This window comes from Ambystoma mexicanum, chromosome 7q (genome assembly GCF_040938575.1).
Source record: "Ambystoma mexicanum isolate Mex_15411 chromosome 7q, UKY_AmexF1_1, whole genome shotgun sequence".
Taxonomy (NCBI): Eukaryota; Metazoa; Chordata; class Amphibia; order Caudata; family Ambystomatidae; genus Ambystoma; species Ambystoma mexicanum.
Window position 1 is genome coordinate 834,172,172 of NC_090941.1, and position 21,670 is coordinate 834,193,841.

The window sequence follows — 21,670 nt, forward strand, 5'->3', positions numbered from 1 at the left end:
CAGTGCCCCTGTATTTGGACCGGGGCATAGAACCTTCCCTCCTTCTCCTCAAGGGGGCAAAGATAATGTACATTTTTGGACAACTGGTGGGTCTTGGTTTTGGATACCGACAGAAAGGTGATTTGGGCAGGATTCTGTTTGGGATCTTGGGAATCTGGAAGAAAAAGGTGACAGCTAGATATGGGGGAAGTTTTGGGTTCCCCTGGTTCTGATTCCCCCTTTTTGGAGGCAGTCATCAGGATGGGTTTGAACCAGGGGATTTTCATGCTGGTGATTCTGGGGTTTGATGATGGGCGGTGCTAACTCAGTCCCCACATCTACCCAGTCTGAATTAGGATCCTTTGGGACCCATATTTCTTTAAGAGGAGTTCCCCCATCCCTGAAGGAGAAGATCCTTTTTCCCAGGATCCTCTGAGGATCCCTCTCCTTCAAACTGGAAGATTTGTACCTCCTCCTCAAAATGGGTCTCTTTGTCGCGGGCAGGAGATTTTGGTTCTGTTACCTGGGTTTCCAGGGGATTTTTACAAGTGGGGAGGAAGCTTACTCCAAGGCTTTACACCCCCTCCTCCCTGGGAACCAGTGGGTTGCTTTGGAGCACCCCTGTCATTGCTCTCGAGCACCAGATCCTGGATTTGAGGCATTCTGAGCCGCCATGCTCATCTGGGGGTTCTGTTGAGCCCTCAGCATGCGACCCAGATCCTGTGCCATGTTCTGGACCTGGCGCTCTACTTGGGACACCTGCTCTGGCTGGTACGGGGATCCTCATGTCTCCCCTGGGTTGATCCCGGGAAGGGTAGCTATCCCTTCTCACAAAATACCCCGGGTTAGGGAAGTTTGGGTACCCCTCCACCCTTGGCCTCCCCTCTCCAGGATTAGGCTGTCTGGGCTCAGGAAAGTGGGGAAGGAAGGGAGGATGGGTTGTTTTGGGCGTTGAAATTTGGTGGGTACCTAGGAAAAAAATTTTGTCCGGCATTTGGGGGATTACTGCCCTCCTGGGGAAAGTGAGGCGCGAAGGTACCTGGGTTTCCTGCTGTCTGGTTGGTCCCCCCCACTCCTCTTGGGCTGGAGGAGTCCACACATAACCCAGGATGGGTCTATTCCCCTTGTAGCGTGGGCTGATGTCAGGGGAGTTAGGGGTCCCATTTGTGGGATGACCTCCCTGGCTCCCCGTTTGTGATTGGCCCGAGGGCCTTCTGGGTTTGGGGTTGTTTTGATTCTGTGCAGGCAGGTTTTTAGGCCCCCCCCCCCATCTCCAGATCTGAAATGGGGGCAACCTTCACCTTCCGCCACTTTAGCAGCAGCAGGGGTGTTGGTTGTTTTGGGGCTTTTGGGACTATTTTTGTTTTCCAATAGCTTCTGCACCTAATAGATGCACGTTGCTTGTTGAATTACCCAGTCTAGGGATCTTTTCTTGTGAAAGTCCCTCACTAGCTGGGTCATGATATACTTAGGGAGAGCATGAAAGAAAGTGTTTACAAATTCTTTGCTGTCGGTGTGCACCCTTCTAGTGGTCTGCGCAAAGGCGCGTTTCAACTCTTGAACAAATTCTTGTGGAGCCTGGTCTTCCCCACATTGTAAGTTATAGGCTGCCTTGCAAGCCTCTTGAGGATTCCTGTGAACAGAAAAATGTTTCAGGATGGCCGGCCCTATAGGTGGACCATCTGGAATGATTCTGATCCTCCAGCCCCGCAAAGAAGCTGGAGTACTCAAGAGAAAATGTCCACTTCACATACTGAATACAGCTTTGGCTGTCCTTCAGATGGAAAGTGTCCATCATCTGTTGAAATTGCTCAAGGTGCTCCCAAACCGAATATTTTGCATTCTTGTGATAGGGCGTGATGACGCTCCTAATGGCTTTTATTTGTTTCAGGGGATCCTTGAGCAAGGCCCTCTTGACTTTGTTGGCTTTCTTAGTTCGGGTCACCCTGGTCCCCTCATCCTCTGACTCAGAGGCACTGCTACCAGAGGTGGCTCTCTGGTCTTCTAGGCTCTCCCGGATTCTGCGAGCTTGGGAATGGCTGGCAGAATGTGGGGGCCTAGTTTCTTGGGTCCTGTGGTGCTCAGAAGAGTCTTCTGACTCTTCCTTGCTCCCAGGATTGGCTGAGTACCCCCGCTCCACTGTCCTAGGTGGGAAGAGGTTTTTAATATACTCTTAGTGGGCCTACCCTCATGTAATTCCCCACTAAATTTTACAGTCTGATCTCTGGATAAGTGATATTTCTGAGGATCCATTTCTCAGATTCTCCCCTCATTGGAGTCTCCCTAATCAGAGAAGATGGCCCTAGCACTTGGGAACCCATACACCGATGTCCACCCATCCATTTCTGGGAGGCGCTGACCTATGAGCCCCATATTTCCCCTCATTGGGTTGAAGTCTACCCTCCCCGTGACCCTTGGCTCATGTGAGCCAGTGGACATGGGGGTGGCAGAGTCCATGGAGTTGAAGAGATGAAAGTCTCTGGTGCCAGGGTTCCTGAGGTTATGCTCAGGTGTTTCCCTCTCCCAGCGGACCTCATCTCTCTCAGCCCCTACTCCCTGTTGATATGCAAGAACCTGACCCTTTTGTTCTTCTATCAAGGCCTTGCTAGTCTCTATTAGTTGTTCCTGCATAGCTACCTGTCTATGGAGCCCGTCATTTTTTTCACAGAGAGCCTCATTGTCTCTCTGGGCTTCCTCTGTAATTTTGGAGTATTGGGACAATTCTTGCTGCAGGAGGGTTACCTCCCGAGTCCTGTCCTTACTGGCCTGATCATTCTTTGCTAGAGCATCTTCCAACCTCCTGACGTGCTCTAACAGTTTTTCGTAGTCCTTTTTGAGCTCACCCAGTCCCAGAAGGGCCAGGTGATTTTCTTCCATCTTGGTTTTTAAATAACTGACTTCCTGGCCTAAGGTGTTCCTTTCCTGAATTAGAGCACCCCTCTGTGCAGCCAGGTCATCCCTTTGTTTTTTGAGTGCACCAACTTTCTGTCGCTCTTCATCAAATTCTGTCTGGGAGTCAAGGTCTTTGATAATTAATTTGTTATTTTCCTCAGCCAAACATTCTGATCCTGCTCTGTCCATTCACCCCTGACAAATAATCTGTGCAGTTGGTGTTCTTTTGCCATATTAATTTCTACTGGGGTCGCCATTGCGGAAATATTAATTTCCTTTCTGACTTACAGGAGTTATTCTATTTTTGCAAAACAGGCCAACTCCTTAGAATGTTTCTATTGCAGGGTGTTTTCACAGTGTAGCACAGTGTGGTAGCCCAACACGGTTTATGTACCCCGTCAGTTAGCACGCTGTATTAGACTGTCACAAGTGGGATGTCTAATTCAGAAATCTGTGACGAGCCCCCAATCTGTAAGTGATTTCAATCCGGCACTTCACCTAAGCCAATGCCTAGCGTGTAATGCACAACTGAAATCCTTATTCATTTTGTGTCTAAAAGTTCTTTTATTCTGAACAATGTACCACTTATATCACGCCCCTCTCTTGGAACCCGCCGGTCACACTGAACCAGCAATCAGGCTGGTTTGCAAAGTTAAAATATATATGTATTCACAATATAATCACACTATGTTTAATGGCTATACAATAATCACCAATGGGGTGAGGTAACACTAAGCAATCTCTTTAATCACAAGGAGTAATAGTGAGCCAAACAATCTAGCACAGAAAGAATACTTTTGTGTATGTTCAGATCAAATAGCAGTGCGGGTACTATTTCCCCCTGCACACCCCTCAACCCCCCCAACAAGCAATGTAAAGAGATTGGATGAGAGAGAGCAGCTATTCAGGAATGCAGAATTCAACAAAATGTCAATCCCAATTTCCCCCCAGCAAACACAAGAGAGACACAGAACTGATTGGCAAACTGTCAAAATGGTTTTAAACTTATCAGAGAATTGATTGGGTAAAACACTAAATATGGTTTAAATGACTGAATTTGTTTAAATTCTAATGGGAGCCACTTTATATAGTTGCGGACAAACACTAGCAATGATTTGACACTAATATGCAATGTGCAAACTTAAAATTGAGGTCGGGTGCAATCGAAAGCTGTTTTACACGTGGTATAATTTTACCTAAAGCTACATTTGCGGCAAACTTTTCTGCATGCTGGATGTTAGCTACAAGCAGAAGTTGACATTTTGTTTCTAGCATAAAAATTGAGAAAGTTATGGACGTTTTAGTGGAGGTCGTTTTTCTGAGATAGGTGCAAGAATGTGAAAAACAGGGAGGCGCTTTCAAAATACAAACGGGATTTCTTTACACTAGGCGATGACTATGAAGAAGCAAATACCACATGGAAGCACAGCCACTGGACCAAGGTGCCACTGGATCCGGGCGACTACCTGCCGAGGAGCTTGCCTTCTTCAGATGAAAAATAAGAGTGCAAAGATATTTAACAGTAGGAGATATTAGGGATAATATAGAGAGTTCAGGCAATTCAAAAATATTTCTAACAACGCAGTTCTGAATATAAGAGAGGATGGGTTTAAAACAGGGATTACTATGGACAGTATACATGCTAGTGACACAGTCCTATCTGTAGATACTCACTATCTGGGTTTCAAATGGAACCTCAGGGATTCTGGTCAGGGACAGACTGCTGGACACACCAGACTAAACTGGGTCTGCAATCAGCAAGGCGCTCTGGTCACCGCACGACAGGACTGGACAGGATCGGCACAGCACGACACAGGATTGGGTTTAATCTGCCCCGGTTTTCTGGTCACAGCACAGCACAACGGGATTGGATCTTTTGGTTCTGGTAATAATTCTTTTAGCAGGAAAACAGTTACAGCACAGCCTGGCTTTTGTCTTTTGTTCCTCTTAGATTTTGTGGGATTCTTTCTGTTTCTTGAAACTCAAGGCCTAGTTGAAAATGGTTCAACTAATGGAATGCCAAGTTTCTGGAGTCTGGAGTAAGAAATATGGATGGATCTGCTTCAGGGTGCTTCGCCAGGATCAGAATAGTGGGTGAATCTGTGTGTGTCTCTAAGTCATCAGCTTTCTGTATTTATGCATATGGTAAAGGGGTGTGTGTGCTGGACTGTCCTAAGTGTGCCCCCTAGGCAGGTTATAGGTTAGAATCTCTTCTCCCTCTTGATTGGAGAAGAAAACAGGGTGTCACCATGATGATGTGGGTTTATGAGTCAGAGAATCCTCCCCTTGTTCCTTTGAACATAAAATCCACTTTTATAGTACAATACATATTTCTCCAGCATGGGGTCTGGCATGGATTCACATGCTCATGAATATTCCCCGTCGTCAGGCTGGGAATCCTCGGTAAAGAAAAAATCAGTATCAGTTTCGTTTCTGATCTGTCTTTCTTAGTAGTAACCAATGACTGGTCTCTGGGTCGTACTGACCCCAGCCAATGACTGCCCTCTCCCTAAGCCCCGCCCCTGGCATCCATCCTCAGATTTTTACCGCACGTTCAAGTGTTGGGAGTCCTCGTGCTATAGCTCCCGAGTTTTTACTCAGTTTTGTGTTTTTTCAAAGAGTTTTATCTCATTTTTTCAGTCAATCGAGCCTCAAGCTCCACCGTTTCTACTTCCGATCAACGTGGGCCCGTTTCGGAATTTTCTACGCCCCTCAAGGGCAAAGTTTTCTTCGAGGGTTCGCTTCTTGGAGGATTCCAGAAGTATGAGGCCTACCTCATGGACATGGCCCAGGAAAAGGGCTCGACACCCGGATCCAAGCTGTTTAGGAACTGCCCTGGATGTGGGTTACAGAATGTGTTCAAGGAGGATGAGCATTCTTTTAGCAGGAAAACAGTTACTAGCCTCTAAGAAAAAATTCTAGGCTCTACTGCCTTCACGAAGACAAAACGCACGTGGAGGAGGACTGTGCGTTTTGCATGAACATGACGGATCGGACTGTGAGGGATCGTCGGACCCGACTCGCCAACTGGCTGGAAGAAAAGAGCCCAGCAGGTGAGAAGAAGAAGTCAGAGCGGTCTTCTAAGTCCTGTGAGGGCGCTCCGTCGACGGGGGCCCAACAAAAGGCAAAGCACAGCGAGTCAGCGGGCACCGGGAGCGCCGAACGGTCGGGCTCCCCGGCTGCCGGCAGGGCGCACCTTCACCGGCGCCATCAACCACGAGCCAATGCTCTGGCTCGGCGAAGTGAAAATCCGAGAACCCGGCTAAGCTTCTGGAGAGGCCCAGGTCGATCTCGAAGGAACCAGCCGAGGGGGGGCGAGACAGTGACCCTCCCCCCAAGGTGAAGGCCTCAAGCGCGCACAAGGTGGTGAAGGACTTGATTCACCCTGCTAAGGCCTCTACCGAGGTAGTCGCGATGACCCTGGCGAAGCCTGTGGAGGCTACCCCAGTGGAGGCAACCTCGGGGCCCAGAGTTTCCGTTCCACCGTGGAGGGAATCCTCTTTTCAGCCCATCGAGAAGACCCCCGTAAAGACCCGGGTGGAAAGAGAGGGGGGGTGGCCATTACGGACATGGATACAGCCTCCAAGGAGGAGCTGGTTGAAGTCGTGGAGGGCCTCAACAAGAAGTTTGAGGTGGTCCGGTCCCACGGGAGGAATCCCGACGAGGATGAAGAGAGAGATGGTGGCGCCGACGAGGTTCCCCTGGAGGAGGAACAACCACCGCGCCCGTTGCAACCCAAGTCACAGGACAACTCGGTGGCTATTTTGATGGCAAGCCAAACCTTATGCACGGAGATAAGGACAAGATTGCCCCTACCCCCAACGGACGACCCAGCAGAACCGGGCCCGTCTGGAAGTCCTCCAAACAAGAGGAGGAGAGTTCATCCACCCCCGCCCTTCCAGCCCTCATGGCCCTCTCAGCCTTTATCTCCTTCCCCTGTCCCTGGGGATGACGCGGGACCAGATACGACCACGATGGGGACCACCACCACCTCCTCAGGCATCCCGGCCCGATGAAATTGGCTCCTTCCACGCCATGATTGCCAGGGCATCCGAGCTTTTCCAGCTTTGCCCCGAAGAGCAGAAGAAGGAAGGCTTCCTCTACCAACAGCGCGAGGCCAAGAGGAAGACGGTCCTCGCGGTGCCGTTGCTGGATGACATCTGGGACGAGGGACTTGCTCTTCTGAAGAACCCGTCCACGATGCCTGCCAAGAGGGACCGGTACGAGAAGAAGTACCGGGTCCCCGATGGCGCCCTTTTGTGCCTTAGGGCACAGCCGACCCCGGTTTTGGTCGTCTCGGTGGCGGCCGAGAAGAAACGGCGGGGGCGTCGGCTTCAACTTCCCCACCGGACGGCGAGGGAAAGAAACTGTACGCCATGGGACGACGAGTCATCTCGTCTGCGGCGACGACAATTAAGGCGGCCAAAACCCTAGCGATTGTGGCCCGCTACGACAGGGAGTTGTGGTACAAGATTGCCCCCTTGTTGTACTTCCTACCGGATGACAAGAGGGCAGAGGCCCTGGCGATCCTACAGGAAGGTGAGGTGGTGTTGGACAACGCCATAACAGTGGCCACGGACATTGCCGACACCGGTTTCCGCCAGTTGGGCAACAGCGTTTGCCTTCGACGGCGGGGATGGTTCAAGGCAACAGATTTCCGCCAGGACGTGCAAACCAGAGTTTTGGACATGCCCTTCGACGGGAACAGCCTGTTTGGAAAAACAGTGGATGAGTCACTTCAGGCCATCAAGACCGACACAGAGACGGCTCGGCCTTGGGAGTTTTGCAGCAACGACGGCCGCCCTTTCGGAACTCCGGAGGCAAGCAAGGTGCCTCCAAAGGATTCGGCGGTGGCTCCTCGACGTACCGGCAGGTGGACCGCTCCTTGTCGCAAGAGGCCTACAGAGGACGAGGCAAGTCAGGTGGATCTCGCCGTCGTCGCCAAGGAGGCAAAGCCGCTGCCAAGCAAGACTGAACCGGCCGTAGCGTCGGGCCCCCACCTGAGCACCCCAGTGGGAGGCCGGCTGGCAGTGTCAGCGTATGGGAGTCCATCTCCACTGACCGTTGGGTGCTGGATGCCCTGGCCCGCGGGCACACTCTCGAATTTCTAAAAAAGTGCCCCTGCATTCCTCCCGTGGCCAGGAAGGAAAACCACGTCCCTCAACTGCTGTTAGAAGTAAGGGTGATGCTCAAGAAAGGACCCATCAAGCTTGTCCCAAAGAGACTCCGGGGCTCCGCGGTGTACTCGACATACTTCCTCGTCAGAAAGAAGACAGGAGGATGGCGTCCCATCCTGGACCTGCGTCAATTAAACAAATACATCAAGGCACAGAAGTTCCGGATGGTCACCTTCCAGCACGTGCTGGGCCAGCTGGAGGAGGGTGACTTCCTATCGTCGTTGGATTTGGAGGATGCATACTTTCACATCCCCATTCTAAAAGGACACCGAAAGTTTCTCAGGTTCGTGGTCCAAGGACGGCACTACCAATTCAAGGCCCTCCCATTCGGATTGAAGTCGGCGCCCAGGGTATTCACCAAGTGCCTGGCACCAGTGGCGGCGCGGCTGCGCCTGCAGGGGATCCACGTCTACCCCTACCTGGATGATTGGCTCATCCGAGCAAGAACAAGGGAACTCGGCGTCGAGCACACAGCGAAGACCGTCCAGCTGCTCACGGACCTGGGATTGTCCATCAACTTCCCCAGATCCCACCGGGCTCTGTCGCAGGTCCCACTTTTTCTGTGAGCCAGGCTCGATACAGTAGCACGATTGGCCTTGCCGTCGGAGGAAAGGACGAAGGCCATCCTAGGCAAGGTGCAGTGTTGCTGGCCACAGACGTGGCCAGGGTGAGATCCATCAAGTCCCTTCTCGGGATGATGTCCTCATGCATCTACCTGGTGCGCCTATGCAGGCTTCGGATGCGTCCCCTACAAGAGTTCCTCAACACCCGTTGGATGCAAGCGGCGGGCAGTTTCAAGGACAATATCCCGCTCAACAAAGTTTTCCGTCAGGCAATTCGGTGGTGGGGCACCGCGCGCATCTCGCGGAGGACACAGACTTTCAGACCCCAGCACACCAGGTGACGGTGACGACGGATGGCTCCCTGGAAGGGTGGGGAGCACACACCAGAGATCTTCACGCAAGAGGCCTTTGGCTCCCGGAGGAGAGGCCACTCCACATCAACATCCTGGAACTCCGAGCAGTGTTCTGGGCCCTCAGGTCATTTCTCCCGTCCCTCAGAGGCAAGGTGGTGAGGATCTTCACTGACAACACCACCACGATGTTCTACATCCGGAAGCAGGGAGGAACCAGATCCCCAGCCCTATCCAAGGAAGCCCAGGATCTGTGGCATTGGGCCATTGCCCAGGGGATGTTTCTGGTACCCTTTCATCTAGCAGGGTTAAAGAACACCATTGCCGACTCACTCAGCAGGGAGCTGCGCTCGTGCCACGAGTGGGAACTATGTCAGGACCAAGTGGATTGACTCTTCCAACGATGGGGCAAACCCCAGATCGACCTGTTCGCGACTGCGACTAACTCCAAGTGCCAGAGGTTCACCAGCAGGTTTCCCCAGCTGAGGAGTATGGGCAATGCTTCCTCGTTCCCCTGGGACAGCCTGTCCCTGTATGCGTTCCCTCCGTTGCCGTTGCTACTGCGACTCGTCAATGAACTCACGAGGTCCCGGTGCAGGATGATCCTCGTCGCACCGGCGTGGCCGAGACAGATCTGGTTCCCGGACCTTCTGGACTTGTCAGCGACCCCACCAGTCAAACTGTCGACGGACGCAGATCTTCTCTCCAGAGAAGGAGGTGCCATCCTTCATCACGACCCCGAGTCGCTGAACTTGCAGGCCTGGCTCCTGCAGCACTAGAGTTTGGAAGGTATGATATCCCGGCGGACTGCAGAGAGGTTCTTGCAAAGGCCAGGGCGTCCTCAACTCTCAAGTGCTACAGACACAAGTGGAAGAGGTTCTCTGTCTGGTGCCGTGCACAGAAGATTCACCTTCTACGGATTACCGCCCCACAAGTACTACCATACCTACTGTCACCGGCAAAGGCTGGACTGACCCACGCTTCCATCAAGATACATCTGGCAGCGATTTCCCGATACACCAGGACAGCAGGAAGGTCATCGCTGTGGTCTAATCGCCTGATGAAAGAATTTATGAAAGGACTGTTCCGATCGTTCCCTCCGGTGAAGGCTCCAACCCCGGCGTGAGAGCTCAACGTAGTGCTGACCAGGCTCATGGGGCCACCATTCGAGCCTCTGCATTCGGCACCGTTGAAGTTCCTGTCGTGGAAAACAGCGTTCCTGGTGGCCATCACCTCCACACGACGGGTGGGAGAGATCCAGGCCCCTATCCTGCAAGCCTCCATACTTGACTTTCCACTAGATGAGGATGGTGCTGAGGAGGCACCCCTCCCTCATGGCCAAGGTGCTGTCAGAGTTCCACCTCAACGAGCCCTTGGTGTTGCCAGTTTTCTTCCCGTCGCCTTCGTCGCGGGCCGAGAGGACTTTGCACTCGCTGGATGTAGCTAGAGCGCTGAAGTTCTACGTGGACCGCACGAAGGGTTTTCGGAATACATCACAGCTTTTTGTGAACTTTGGAACTGTGAACCAAGGGAAGGCCCTCTCGAAGGCTTCCATTTCCAGATGGCTCTCCGGCTGCATCATGCACTGTCACCGGTTGGCAAACTGACCGTTGCTCGGCCGTCCGAGAGCCCATTCGACTAGAGCGATCGCTGCTACCACGGCGTTCTTGTCTGGTGTGCCTCTGCAGGATATCTGCAGGGCTGCTACGTGGAGGTCGACACACACCTTCACGAGATTCTACTACGTCGACCGGGATTCCAGGGAGGAGTCCAGGGTCGGCCAAGCAGTGCTGCACAACATGTTCGCCTGAAGGTGGGCCTGGTGAGGAGGTAAGAGTTGCTTAATGTTGAGTTTATGTAATGCTTAATGTTGAGTCTTTGCCACCTCCCGTGGTTGTGCATGTGTGTACTGCTATGTATTCTTATATTCATGAGCATGTGAATCCATGCCAGACCCCATGCTGGAGAAGGAACAAGTTACTTACCTGTAACTGTTGTTCTCCAGCATGGGTCTGGCATGGATTCACATGCGAACCCTCCCTCCTACCCCTCTGCGGCTCTTCACTTGGTCATACTGCCACTTTACGTGCTACCACATCTGGGAATGGCTGCCAGGGGCGTGGGGGCTTAGGGAGATGGCAGTCATTGGCTGGGGGCGGTATTACCCAGAGACCAGTGATTGGTTACTACTAGGAAAGACAGATCATACTGATTTTTTTCTTTACTGAGGATTCCCAGCCTGACGACGGGGAATATTCATGAGCATGTGAATCCATGCCAGACCCATGCTGTAGAACAACAGTTACAGGTAAGTAACTTCTTCCTTACAAATGTGCAACTCCTGTAACAATAACATATATAGATCACATATTTTGTGGAGCCAATACTCTTCCAAGCCCCGTCGCTGTAGGATCTTGGGTCTGGATTTGACAGAATTTTGCACTTTTTGTCCGGAACACATGGTCCAATTTCGGAGCAAATTTCCACAAATGTGCGCATTGTATATGGGCATAAGCGTGTGAAGCTTCATGCTTTTGACATAAATACATTTGCTGCAAAACCAGAATTTCCACTGTTACTTCCCAGAACACAGCACAGAGTTCCAGGATCTCTTAAACAGTGCATCCATAAGCGTGTGAAGCTTCATGCTTTTGACATAAATACATTTGCTGCAAAACCAGAATTTCCACTGTTACTTCCCAGAACACAGCACAGAGTTCCAGCATCTCTTAAACAGTGCATCCATAAGCGTGTGAAGCTTCATGCTTTTGACATAAATACATTTGCTGCAAAACCAGAATTTCCACTGTTACTTCCCAGAACACAGCACAGAGTTCCAGCATCTCTTAAACAGTGCATCCAGAAATCACATTAACAATGCTGTTCTTTCTATAATTTTTACAATTTTACACAGTCATTTATCAGTATTTGTAAAATGTGCTTTTTGTCCTTGTGAATCCACAAATGGTTGTCTGTCCCTGCCTCCTCCTGTCTGTTTGCAGTCCAGAAGCAGCAGCCTCCCATTTCCTCCTGGCAGAGGCCATTTACTATACTTCCTAATTAGCATCTCCTTGAGTTGTAGGAAGTCCATTGTCTCCTTCTGGCTCCCCAGCAATTGGCACCCCCCTGTGAGTTCCAGCTGGGGGAGAGGGGGAGGGGTCCTCTTTCTGGGAAGAAGCTGTTGGACTGGTTTAATTGTTTTTAGGCAGGCTTAAATTCAATGTCATTTTGTTATATTTTTCTTTGTTTAAAATAAACTTGCAATTTTCAAACAGGCAGCTAGAACACTTATTCCAGCTAGCTTCTAAACCATGGGATTTAAATAGTTACAACCTAGGTTACTCTCAATAACAGGTCACTTAGTTTTCAGACATTAGATGTCAGTTGCACAAGTTTAGTTTGTATGATTCAAGCTACTGACAGCTGTTATACAGGCGGCCGCTGCTACTGCACCCAGATTTTGACAGATTTCACAGGCAGGCACATTTTTTTTGTGAATATTTTGATGACAGATTCCGCTTTTCATGACATTGTATGTTCATAATGATTTTTTGAATGAAGTGACTTGTAACACCCAGCAAGAATATTTGATGTTTTATGGTGTTTTGGACCGGCGTTCTGCAGTTTCAGCAACCAAGAAAAAGATTTGAAAACAATATTCTGGATTCCTTTCAGCAAAACACTGCTTTTCATGCAGTCTCCATTTGTACTTGTTGTGAAGCCCCGTGACATGTTTCAGGAGTGAGGTCTCCATTCCACCACTGACTACATGCATGGTAGATTTGCCAGCCATCTTTTTGTGTTGCAAAGCCTTATTTCCATAGGTTTTGGTGCGCATAGGGGTTTTGCGGCTATTTTGATAATTCTGGCACCATCAGCACACAGGGATGCCGCAGGGCAGATTATAAGTGGGTTAATACATCCCACAGTCTCCCGTCCCTTGGAAGGGATGCGCATGCAGTATGGAGGAAAGGGGACTAAGGACCAAGAGTATGTTTGTCACAACGGTGAGTATCTTATACTTTCTGCTACACCATGCTTTAATTTTATATTTGGTTGGTTTGAAAGTCATTACAATGCAGAAGTGTTAAAGAAATTATACTTCAAAACTACCAGAAAGGGGTCCTTTTCACACCCAAGCAAACCAAGATGTGCATAAATGATTAAAAAGGTTAATCATTTTACTATGTTAGATAGGGCAATTTCCACTCACATCGTGTGGTTAAGTGTTTTTTCCTCTAATGAAGATACATTTCATAACTTGTTTCTGCTCGGGTACTCTACAGACCATTAGGGGCAGGAGTAACGTATTTGACTCTTTTGTTTACATGTGTATAATGTTCAGTATTGTTTGTTTGCAGGAACCAATTTACAGTAGATATAAAGAACTCCTTTCAAAGCGGCTAGAGCTTCAAAAAAGAGTGGAAGACCTGCAGCGTGAACTTCTCAACCGTTCTGCAGCTTCATCTTCAGAGAAATCTGGTTCACCTGCTCAGTCTGTAACGCATGCACAGACAGTTGTATGAGAAAAATCCAATTAAGCTTGTGTGGCAGCTTTCCTTCAAAACACCTCAGGATTAGGAACTTGATTAAAAAAACAGATGTTTTTAGTTGCATCAATTACTGATTTCGATAGGCACTGAGAGCATAGCTCTGTGTGATTTATTTGTGCATCAAGAACTACACTACCTTAAAACACTGAGATAATTTGCTGGTCATATATGTATTAGCTTATACTCTCACTAAAACGTTTCAAATGTATCTGCTTTGAGCTGTAAAGTATTGAATATTTATAGAAAATGGTATTATTCTAATACAGTGGCCTTAAAAGAATGGCAGTGCAATTCAGGAACGTTTGTAACATGCTAAATTACACATAACTGCAACAAATATACCCAAACCTCATTGTTTACAAAATAGCATATCCTGACATATGTTGTTACACTGATGAACAGAGAGAGAACTCATTTTTTAGAATGTGAACCAGCAATGAAAAACAAACAAATCGTATGTGAACATGGGTGTGAGCTTTTTGGCTGTAGTACTGAACAGGATCGCGATGTAAAGATTAGTATTCTTCACCTAAATAATGACCTGGTTTATTCAATCAAACATATGCACTTTAAAATGTCCAGTATAACACACAGATTACTGAGTTTGAAGTAATGGAAAATACTGTTTGGTTTCTTCAGTGATGCAGAGGTTTTTCTTTATGTATATAAATATAGTTGGAGCACCTTATATTGAACACAAGTTGACACATTTTGGGAAAAAATGCAATTTCAAAAAGTGTGTTTGGATTGAGTTAGTCTAACACTAGAAACTACTGTAGAAAAATAGTTTTATTGTTTATATGTAGTTATTTATTTTTTGTGTTTTTCTCCAAGACTGGATTTTGTGTACTTCCATACTTGGAAGAACTTAGGTGAACACTACACACTTGACGTTTTCATGCTGTGTTTGCGTTTTATATTTTTCTGAAGGACCTTGATAGTGCAATATTGCTATTATTACCATAAAGCAGCTTTGATCCTCAATATTCTGTGTGCAAAGCAAGAAATTGCATTGTGATGATATTTTTTCAGATGGTTATGATAACCCCTGTATGTCAACCAAAGAAAATTACACGCGGACCTTTACAATAATTCTTCTGTTGTACAAGAAAAAACGAATATGAAGATGATTTTGTATTGGGAAAATGAAATAAATAGTGCTTAAAAATATTAAGATAACTGAGAAAATATATTGTTAAATTGGAAATGTATGAATACTTATTTTTTCAACAAGTTCTTAAATAATAGTGTTCACTGTCTGACAGTGTAGAATGTGTAACTGTGGTTATTTGTTCACTGAGTGTTATATAACCGCATTATCCTTCCTTTCAAGGTACAGTGCATACAAGCCCCTTTTCGCATTTTCCTTCAACATGTGTATGGTTACTTTATTGTATAATGCTTTTAGAATATTAGTATGCTAAATCCTAGAAATTAAACAAGTTTCAGAAAATTGATTCTCCGTATCTAACGTGAAGATCAAATTAGTTATGTTTGTTTGAAGAGAAAGGACTGAACATGGCACTTGCACACCAATTGATGATGTTTTTGTCCGAGTGATACACATGTTATTGCAGGGCTGTATGCTATTGAAAGAGAGGACAGACAAACCAAATATGTGTAAGGAATTTCTAAACACATGCATGTTCTTACTTCTCTGGACCAGTGTCAGCATCTTGAACTTTACCCCTTGCTTAAAAGGAAGAGTGTGAAGCATCCCTAATGGCGGTTCTGTTTTACTGTCTCTTAGCCAGATGTTTCCTATCAACCAGACTGCTCCAATTCAAGTTACCTGCATCTTGATGATAGTCTTCTTTGAGACACCAGACTTTGAAAGATTCCACTGTCAACTGTGGGTTGGGGTCACAACTACTATTGCTGTTTGGAGTTGCTTTACATATACAATAAGATTGTTTTCTTCCACAAGGACTATTACTTTACTCTTCTGGTTAGTAGGGCTTAGTTCAATATTGCCATCGCATTCCTATACTCTACTAGCATCTTCTCTGTTTTGCACCCTTTCAGTGTTAAAAAGGGAACTGATTAGAAGCATCTGATGTTAGTCAACACCTCTTTAGCTGCCGCCATGTTCACATTTTATTATTGATTATAAGTGGTACATTAAGGAGAGATTGTGGGAAAGCCCGTGTTTATGCGTCTTTAATAAAGTTATGATTTTAGCTCAAGGTTAGCTACAGTACTTGTCATCTTCCAATATGTGATTCACTCTTTCCTGCATCATAAGACCCCCTTGTCTCTACAAGGAACCTCAAACACATATTTGTCCCAATAGCTAATGGGCCTAAGGAGAAACTAACTGCATGTCTCCACAGTGTGGCACTCGATGCAAAGGTTTTGGCCATACCCAACATGTAGCATTATACATTGTCATGCAAAGCAGTAACTGAATGCCTTCTTCAGGATAATGCCTAGCACAAGGGCAGGTTGGCAGATTGTGTTGTGCTTATGTATCGGCTTCATGGTCTGGCATTTGTGGCTTAGAGGATTGTGTGCTGGACTCCAGAAAAGAAGCAGCCTGGGAGCTGGGTTTGGATCTTTCCTTTCACGTCTCTCTCTTTTTATTTAATGGGCTACAGTTCAAACAACATTTTAATCAATAACTATATTTATGTTTTATTTTTGGTAGCTAAGGGGCATCTGTCTGTGCGATTGGAAGCCTCAGCTGGTCCATCCACAGGATCAAATACATTTTCCCCTACAGTAGTTAGGAACCCCTAGACAACCAATGCAGCTTTTATTTTTCTCTTTACAAATAGTAGCCTTCTTTTTAATTACTAAAATTAAAAACACACTGGCTTATTGATATCTGTGCTATTGTTTATGCTGAATTTTCAAAGTTCAGTCATTTCATTTCAGTCAGTTCATTTGTTGAGGACAACAAGCCTCATAAGGCATTTGATAGAGATAAAAATGGACAGACGCAGTAGGAACTTGTCATATTGCAATGTAGCTTACATATGTATGCTTGTAAGGGCTTCATGGTCATGCCGTTGGTTGGACTGCGGTAATACTGCTTGTCTTGGCAAATGGAACAGCCTTTGGAGCTGTCTGTTTTATCTCTTGTGGGCACCACTGCTATTGCAATATTGACTAGTGCCCTAACTGATATAGAATAATCTGGTCATCACCTATACAGCTCCTGTTGCCACCCAGGGCTCTTGCAAGGTTCTCATACCTTTTCAGTTGGGGGATTTCTGTCGACCCAGGATGCAAAGGCTGATAGGCTCTGATTAATGCTCCAAGCATTGATGGCCATACTCGACACAGTACTGTATAACCCGAATGGCAGACATTAATGCCTTGTAAACCCCTCCTCCCTGTTCTACCACTTTGAAAGATCACATTTTGAAAACATGCGTACATTAATTCTTTGTGCATTGAAACTTGTGAACTCCTTCACCTCCTGTACTCTCCACTAATCCTACTGTATGACGTCTAGAAGCACTGGATGAGAGCTGAGCACCAAGGAACTTTTCAGCACTGGGTACATCATTAAAAGAAATTCAGTATTGGCTCATAACTTCCCGAATTTTCCTCATGCAGTGTGTCATTTACTACTACACCAGGGGGAAGTGCGCCCATAGAAGATAATTAAGCATCAGGAGGAGTAGATGCTGTGGGGGTTGTGACAATGTCACATTTAGAGCACCCATTGGGGAAGACCCAGAGACGCTGGGATCCAAGGGAAGCTGGCCGCTACCTGAAGTGACCCTGGAGGTGATATATGGGGGACCCACAAAGTCTCTCCCCCTCAACAACCTTCTGTGTAGTGAGACCCCCCTTAGAGAGTGCAGATCAGATGCCGGGTATCCTAAACACAAAGAGAGAGAAGTTACCAGGGGATGTAAGTACAGCATCTCCCATTGAAGTGCATGGAGACCCGGTTAACAGTTGAATCTTTCATACTCTGGTGTCTCACAGAAGTATTTCATCAAGCTGCAGGTAACTTGAAGTGGTGCAGTCTGGTTGATAGGAAAGATCCCATTAAGAGATAGTACAACACAACCAACATTAGAGATGCTTTACACTTTTTAAGCAAGACGTAGAGTTGAAGATGCTGACAATGGTCCAGAGGAATGAGAACATTGGGTAGCCGCAGATCCACAAAGGTTAATATAAGCTAGAAGAATGGCACCTCAGGAATGTAACCCCACCCTGGAACCTAGACCAGCCATACAGCCACAATGGAGAAAGTTAGCTGTTGTGATGAATCCGGTGGAGTCAACACCGATCTTCCGGCGGTGACCTCCTCCCATGTGGCCAGGGGACGGCAGCCGCTATCTGATTCTGACTTTGGGGGTGGCTATATGAGGGAGGATCACATGGGAGGAGACAGCCTCTGGGAAGATGTCATGGCTCCATCGGGTGAGACATGGTATCCCCCATTTTCCCTTGAAAATAACCTCCCCATGTCTGAAACACTCATGGCCTATTGTAATGCATCTGCTCCTTTTCCTATGAAGAACAGGGAAACCCCTCTTAGAAAATCTATAAACCAACTGTGTCAATATGATGGAATCACATGTGATAACTCCACTTATCCATCAAACAGACTTAACTTGCCATCAAAACCTTTTTTATGCTTATTCAAAATCCATAAACAATTTTCACTAATGGACTACAGTTCCCAGAATCCTCAAAATACTGTGATGAAGGAGGGCAATTGCAGCAAAAGAGATCACACCCTCAATAAATGTTCTAGTTTTTTCCGGCATTCACATGTCGCCTGGAAATGTAAGCAGCCCAAACCGAGAGGCAGTGATTGCTGCTGTGGCGAGCGAGAGCTGAATCATGCTACGAGGAACGGAGAAGCAAAGAACCAAACTGGCGTGGAGAAGCCAGGCGGCTTGCAGATGGAGAAAGAAGCTGCAGATAGTAGAGGTGCGCCAGGAACCGGTGAGGGACTCCTAGGCATTTGCAGACAGAGAAAAGCAGCACATCGCTCACCGGAGCCGAGGGGAAAGCAGGTGTGTCCAGCAGAAGCTGGGCAGGACTGGAGAACGAAGAGAAGGCGACAGCGAAGAAAAAGCAGGCTGGAATCCTTGATTTGCAGAACGTGAGGGAATAAATCTATGCCCGCGAAGAGCGGTGAGTCCACTCGGAAGCAGAGGGAACGCTGGGGCGTATCAGCGAGCACGCAGAGGGCACATATATGAAAACCAATTTACAGAGACACAGTATGACATATTAAAAAGGGGGAATTTAAATTGCAATTAACCCCTCTCCTAATGTGTGCATGTGAAAATATATAAGTAACAGTGAGAGGATAACCTATTGCAGGCATACGTTATCCAACCTTACATACAAGGACATGTGGGAGCGGGCAAAGGCTCCAAGTGTATGAAAACAGAAGTCCTTGCAGGAGAATAAACCAGTCCATTCAAGTGTGTGAAAACAGATTTCTGGCAGGAGAGTATACCGGGCAATTAGAAAAGATTGTGTTAAACAAGAAAGAAGAAACCACCTCATCTGAAAATGTGAAACTAAACAGTTTTGTTTGCAAGTGTGGTATTAGGCCTAAAGAAGGCCAGCGGAATTATTGTTTATAAAACCCAAGGAATAAGAAAGGAACCTTGGGGAAGGGATCTACCCTTTGGAACACAACCTCTTTATCCTTGAGCGACCCCAAGAACTATTGTATTGAACAAACCAAAAGGAGAAAGGAAGAATCCAGGGGAAGGGGACTACCCTCTGGAAACAACAACCGTCTTCTCTGAATAAATTTTTGGCTGCATCATTTATTCTTTCTGAACACTTTATTCTGAACATTCTAAGGTTAAAGACATTCTCTTTTCACCTTTTAGTATAGTTTATAGTTTGAGGGTCAGAATAGAATGTTTTGGCACGGGACAGTTTTGTTTTGACTTCCTGACACACACCGATCCTTAGTTTTTAGCTTAGGTAGGGAAATTCCTCTTAGAGCAGGGCCAGAGAGGCCTTTTCCCAACCTCTTATCTTTGAATAAAAGTCTTTAACCAAAAACTCGGCAATCCTGTTTCCGATTTTCATTTCGTCTTTTCTTTTATTTCTTTTTTTATTGACAGAGTGACATAACAAAACCAAATGCATGCTTTACATCATTACATATTTCACGTTCTCCTGCTGTTTTTTGTGTGTGCATTTTTCCCCAATCCCCCTAACCCCCTGTTGCTTCAGGATAGTCTGAGCACATGTCCCTTGAGTTCTCCATTTATGTACCACTGGCACATTTTACCACTTTGTGGTGGGAGTCTCCCTCCTTTCTTTACTGCTTTGCACGTTATACATTCCAGGTTCTGATCTGGGGTACTCCTTGAATCTTTTGCACCTCTCGCGAATTTCCATTTGTTACTCCTTTCCCTTCGCCCGCCCCTTTGTCTGTCGCCTTCCCTTCGTAGTCTCTGGGTCTATCCACTGTCTATAATTGTCCTTCTCCTTCTCCTGATTGTGGCTTCTCTGGACCATACCTCTTGAAGAAGGCTGACCATTCTATTACTCTTGATGGGGCCAGGCCATGTAGCTCCCCAGTCATTTGTTCCATTATGTATGTCTCTGGCTTACTCTTACGTCCCATCCCCTTTCCTCCATACTGCATGGGCATCCCTTCCAAGGGACGGGAGACAGAACCTTTTTCACCAGAAAAAACCTTCTTCCCTTTTAAATTTAGAGGCACGTGGGGGTGCAGCCCAGGGTGCATGCGCTGCCCTAACTACGCCCTCCGGCGTCCCGTTTTCTGCATCAACGGGAATGGGCCGAATTCACCTGGGTTTGGTTTCGGCCATGTAATTCGACGCTCGGATATGTCTTCTCTTTGTCTTCTTTTTTGTCTTTTTATCATTCAGGTACTCAGTCCTCAGGCGTCACGCCTCCCCGGCGCATGTCGACTTCTACAGGGTTTAGCAGGTGTCCCTCCTGCAACGGGCTCGTCCCTACCTCAGACCCCCACGCCCTCTGCCTACATTGCCTCGGCACAGACCATGGTTGGCAATCTTGCTCAGCGTGTGACTCGCTATCCTCAAAAGCGCTGAAGAACAGACTAGCCAAGTGGAGGGAGCTTTTCCAGAGGTCGCCTCCAGGGGATTTCAAGAACTTTGTGAAAACTCGAAACAGCCCCAAGGTAGGGCTGATATTCTCCATCGCACCCTGCAAGGGAGACTCCTTCCCAGGGACTCTCCTGCATGCGAGGGACCACTCAGGTCCTTCTACCAGCACATGCACCGAGGCTGCTACAGCTACCGGGCCGCAGGATCCGTGGATCCCCCCGGTGTCAGTGTTGAGGGACCGAAAGGTTCTTTTACCGGGTCTTCACCCGAGGGGCTCTGTCCTTATACTGGCACCATGACCGAGGGGCTACGCCTTGATACTGGCAATACGTCAGAGGGGGTGCCTAAGCACAGTTCTACCGACCCCCGGGTCGAGGGTGTCACACCTACTGGGCCTAGGCCCGAGGATCAGGGTATGCCTCATGATCCACACGCAAGAGTCTTGGAGGAGGCCAGGCTCAGCCGGCTGAGCAACACGTCACAGGCAAGTGGCAGGCAGCTCGACAAAATGTCTTCCGCGCCAGAAAGAGGCACCCGTCCGACGCCATTCCAGGAATTCGGCGAAGAACGAGTGTCAAGGTGGGACTCGCTTCAACCAGGTACGTGGCCTACAACCTACCCCTCTTATGGGCAGGGCAGCTTTCCTTTGCGTCCGTATGGACAGGGTATGCAGCGGCCACAGCAGTCTCCTGCTACCCCGTCAGCACCCCCTGCCACCACTTTAGCCAGTGAGGAGGTTTTCTTCGAGAGGTTCCTTGGCCTCATGAAGTCATCTTGGATGGCCGTTATCCTCAAAGAAGCCATCAGGGAAGTCATTCCCGGCGTGCTAGCGGCACCACAGATGCCTCTGTCGGCGCCCCAGGCCCTGGCGCAGCTGCCTCCTCCAGCTCCCCAGCCGACTCCTCAACCTCTGCCACCTCCTCAGCCTCTGACCGCAGTCCCTGTACCCCAGCCTCCAGCGCCAACTACTCTTCCTCCTCTACAGGATCCGCCCGATACGGATGAGGATCCAGACACGCCATCCTCAGGCAGGGCCTTCCACAAACGTCTTGCTGGTCTGGCGGAGTATCTGGGCCTACCCCAACCCGAGGTCGAGCAGCTGGCAGAGGGGGT

At 48.0% G+C, this 21,670-nt stretch overlaps 1 protein-coding gene across 9 annotated transcripts in view; it reads left to right on the forward strand.

Moving 5' to 3' along the window:
* The window catches only part of MTMR2 (myotubularin related protein 2), a 1,647,725-nt gene that overhangs the window by 1,397,389 nt on the left and 228,666 nt on the right, over positions 1–21,670 (forward strand). For 8 of the 9 annotated variants that reach the window (XM_069639176.1, XM_069639175.1, XM_069639181.1 and 5 more), the window contains one exon: positions 13,323–14,971. The exons of the other annotated variant lie outside the window; for it this stretch is intronic. In XM_069639176.1, the coding sequence (XP_069495277.1) occupies positions 13,323–13,487 (165 nt within the window). In that variant the 3' untranslated portion in view covers positions 13,488–14,971. Of the gene's footprint in view, positions 1–13,322; positions 14,972–21,670 lie in introns of those variants that run through there. 9 annotated transcript variants of the gene reach the window in all.